Source organism: Myotis brandtii, unplaced genomic scaffold, assembly GCF_000412655.1.
Source record: "Myotis brandtii unplaced genomic scaffold, ASM41265v1 scaffold743, whole genome shotgun sequence".
NCBI classification, from domain to species: Eukaryota; Metazoa; Chordata; class Mammalia; order Chiroptera; family Vespertilionidae; genus Myotis; species Myotis brandtii.
In genome coordinates, this window is record NW_005370960.1 from 1,736,339 (window position 1) to 1,738,252 (window position 1,914).

General features: G+C 58.2%; 1 protein-coding gene across 1 annotated transcript in view; it reads left to right on the forward strand.

Moving 5' to 3' along the window:
- NPC1L1 (NPC1-like 1) overlaps positions 1-1,914 on the forward strand; it is an 18,281-nt gene that overhangs the window by 13,683 nt on the left and 2,684 nt on the right. Inside the window, exons 11-13 of the mRNA XM_014530540.1 lie at positions 744-934; positions 1,093-1,217; positions 1,751-1,877. Coding sequence (XP_014386026.1) covers positions 744-934; positions 1,093-1,217; positions 1,751-1,877 — 443 coding nt within the window. The remainder of the gene's footprint in view (positions 1-743; positions 935-1,092; positions 1,218-1,750; positions 1,878-1,914) is intronic.

Consider the following 1,914-nt stretch of genomic DNA (forward strand, 5'->3'; position numbering starts at 1 on the left):
TCCTCTGAGTCTCAGTGTGCTTTTCTCTTTCCTTCTAGTTGTAGAATTTCCACTCAGCCAGCCTTCCTGTGGTTCTGGATGATGTCCGTTTTGTCTTTTAGTTGTAGTTTTGAAGTTGTTGTGGGAGGCAGCAAACTCCGGTGTTTACCTATGCCGCCATCTTGGTTTTTCTTCAAAGGTGGCTCTGTCTTTGTCTTTCAACAGCTGGATTATAATGTGCCTTGGTGTGGGTTTCTGGAGTTATTTTATTAATTTTTTTTTTTTTAGAGAGAAAGGGAAGGAGGGAGGAAGAGAGAGGAAGAGAGGAAGGGAGAAATGGAGAGAGGGAGAGAGGGAGAGGGAGAGAGAGAGGGAGAGAGAGAGAGAGAGATCCCTCACGCACCCTGACTGGGGATCGAAACCAAAACCTGGGTGTATGCTAGGACCAGGAATTGGACCCTCCACCTTTGGAGTTTGGAATGACGCTCCAACCAACTGAACCACACTGGACAGGCTCTTGGAGTTTGTTAAGCTTCTTGGATGTTTTATCTTTCATCAAATTTGGGAAATTTTGGCCATTATTTCTGCACATAATCCTCCTGCCTCCTTCTGGGATGCCTATGATGTGTGTGTGGGTCTGTTTGATGGTGCCCAAAGGTGCCTCATCTGCCCACAGGGGCCTCTGTGAGTGCCCTGTGAGTGGGAGTGGGAGCGAGCCCCTGTGATGCCTCTGGTCGGGCCTCATGGACTGTCCTCCGTTCCAGGACTCGTACCTGCTCGACTATTTCCTCTTTCTGAACCGCTACTTTGAGGTGGGGGCCCCGGTCTACTTTGTCACCACCGGGGGCTACAACTTCTCCAGCATCGCGGGCATGAACAGCATCTGCTCCAGCGCCGGCTGCGAAAGCTTCTCCCTAACCCAGAAGATCCAGTACGCCACCGAGTTCCCCGAGCAGTGAGTGTCCCCGTCTGTGTCCCCCACTCCCTCTGGCCCCCCTTCCTGCCTTCCTGGCCCCATCCTGCTGCCCACCTGCTGCTGTGCCTGGGGAGGCCCAGTGTGGGGGTGGGGCCATGTGAAGGACCCACCACTTGAGCTCCTCCCCCGACCCCCAGGTCTTACCTGGCCATCCCCGCCTCCTCCTGGGTGGACGACTTCATTGACTGGCTGACACCATCCTCCTGCTGCCGCCTTTATGCCTTTGGCCCCAACAAGGACCAGTTCTGCCCCTCGACTGTCAGTGAGTGAGAGGCCTCTGGGGGCTCATGGCCCCCACAACTTGGGGAACTGAGAGAGAGAAAGGAGAGAACTGGGGAGACTCCCTTAGCCCCTCACACCCTCCTAAGGGGTCAGTTGGGATGGGACCCAGGCTCAGAACACGTGTGGGTGCCCGAGCCCAAGGGGGCTGGACACTGGGCACTCACACACTCTCCTGAGCTGTGCCCACGCTCTGGGCACGCTGGTTCTCATGCAGCGGGAGAGGGGAGTGAGCCCAGGTGGCCCCGGGCCCGGCCCCGGAGCAGCTGCGTTTGTAGGTGGGGAGGCCCCGTAGGCCGTGCGCTGTTTCTCTGCCCCAAACTTCCCTTCCTCACCCCTTCATAGGGGTCGGCAGTTTCCATGATGGAGAGAGCCCCCCCCCCCCGCACAGTTATAGGAAAACGGAGTGTGCTCTTGGGCACACAGGCTGCTGCTGCCTGCAGGGGGCAGGTGCCTGGGCATGAGGGGCACAGAGCGGCCGGAGGGCGCCGCTCCTCACCCCCACTCTCTCTGCAGCCTCGCTGGCCTGCTTGAAGAACTGTGTGAGTTTCACCCTTGGCCCCGTGCGGCCATCGGTGGACCAGTTCCACAAGTACCTCCCCTGGTTCCTCAGCGACCCGCCCAACATCAAGTGTCCCAAAGGGTAGGCCTGCGTGGGGGTCCGCAGGGGGCGTGGAGTG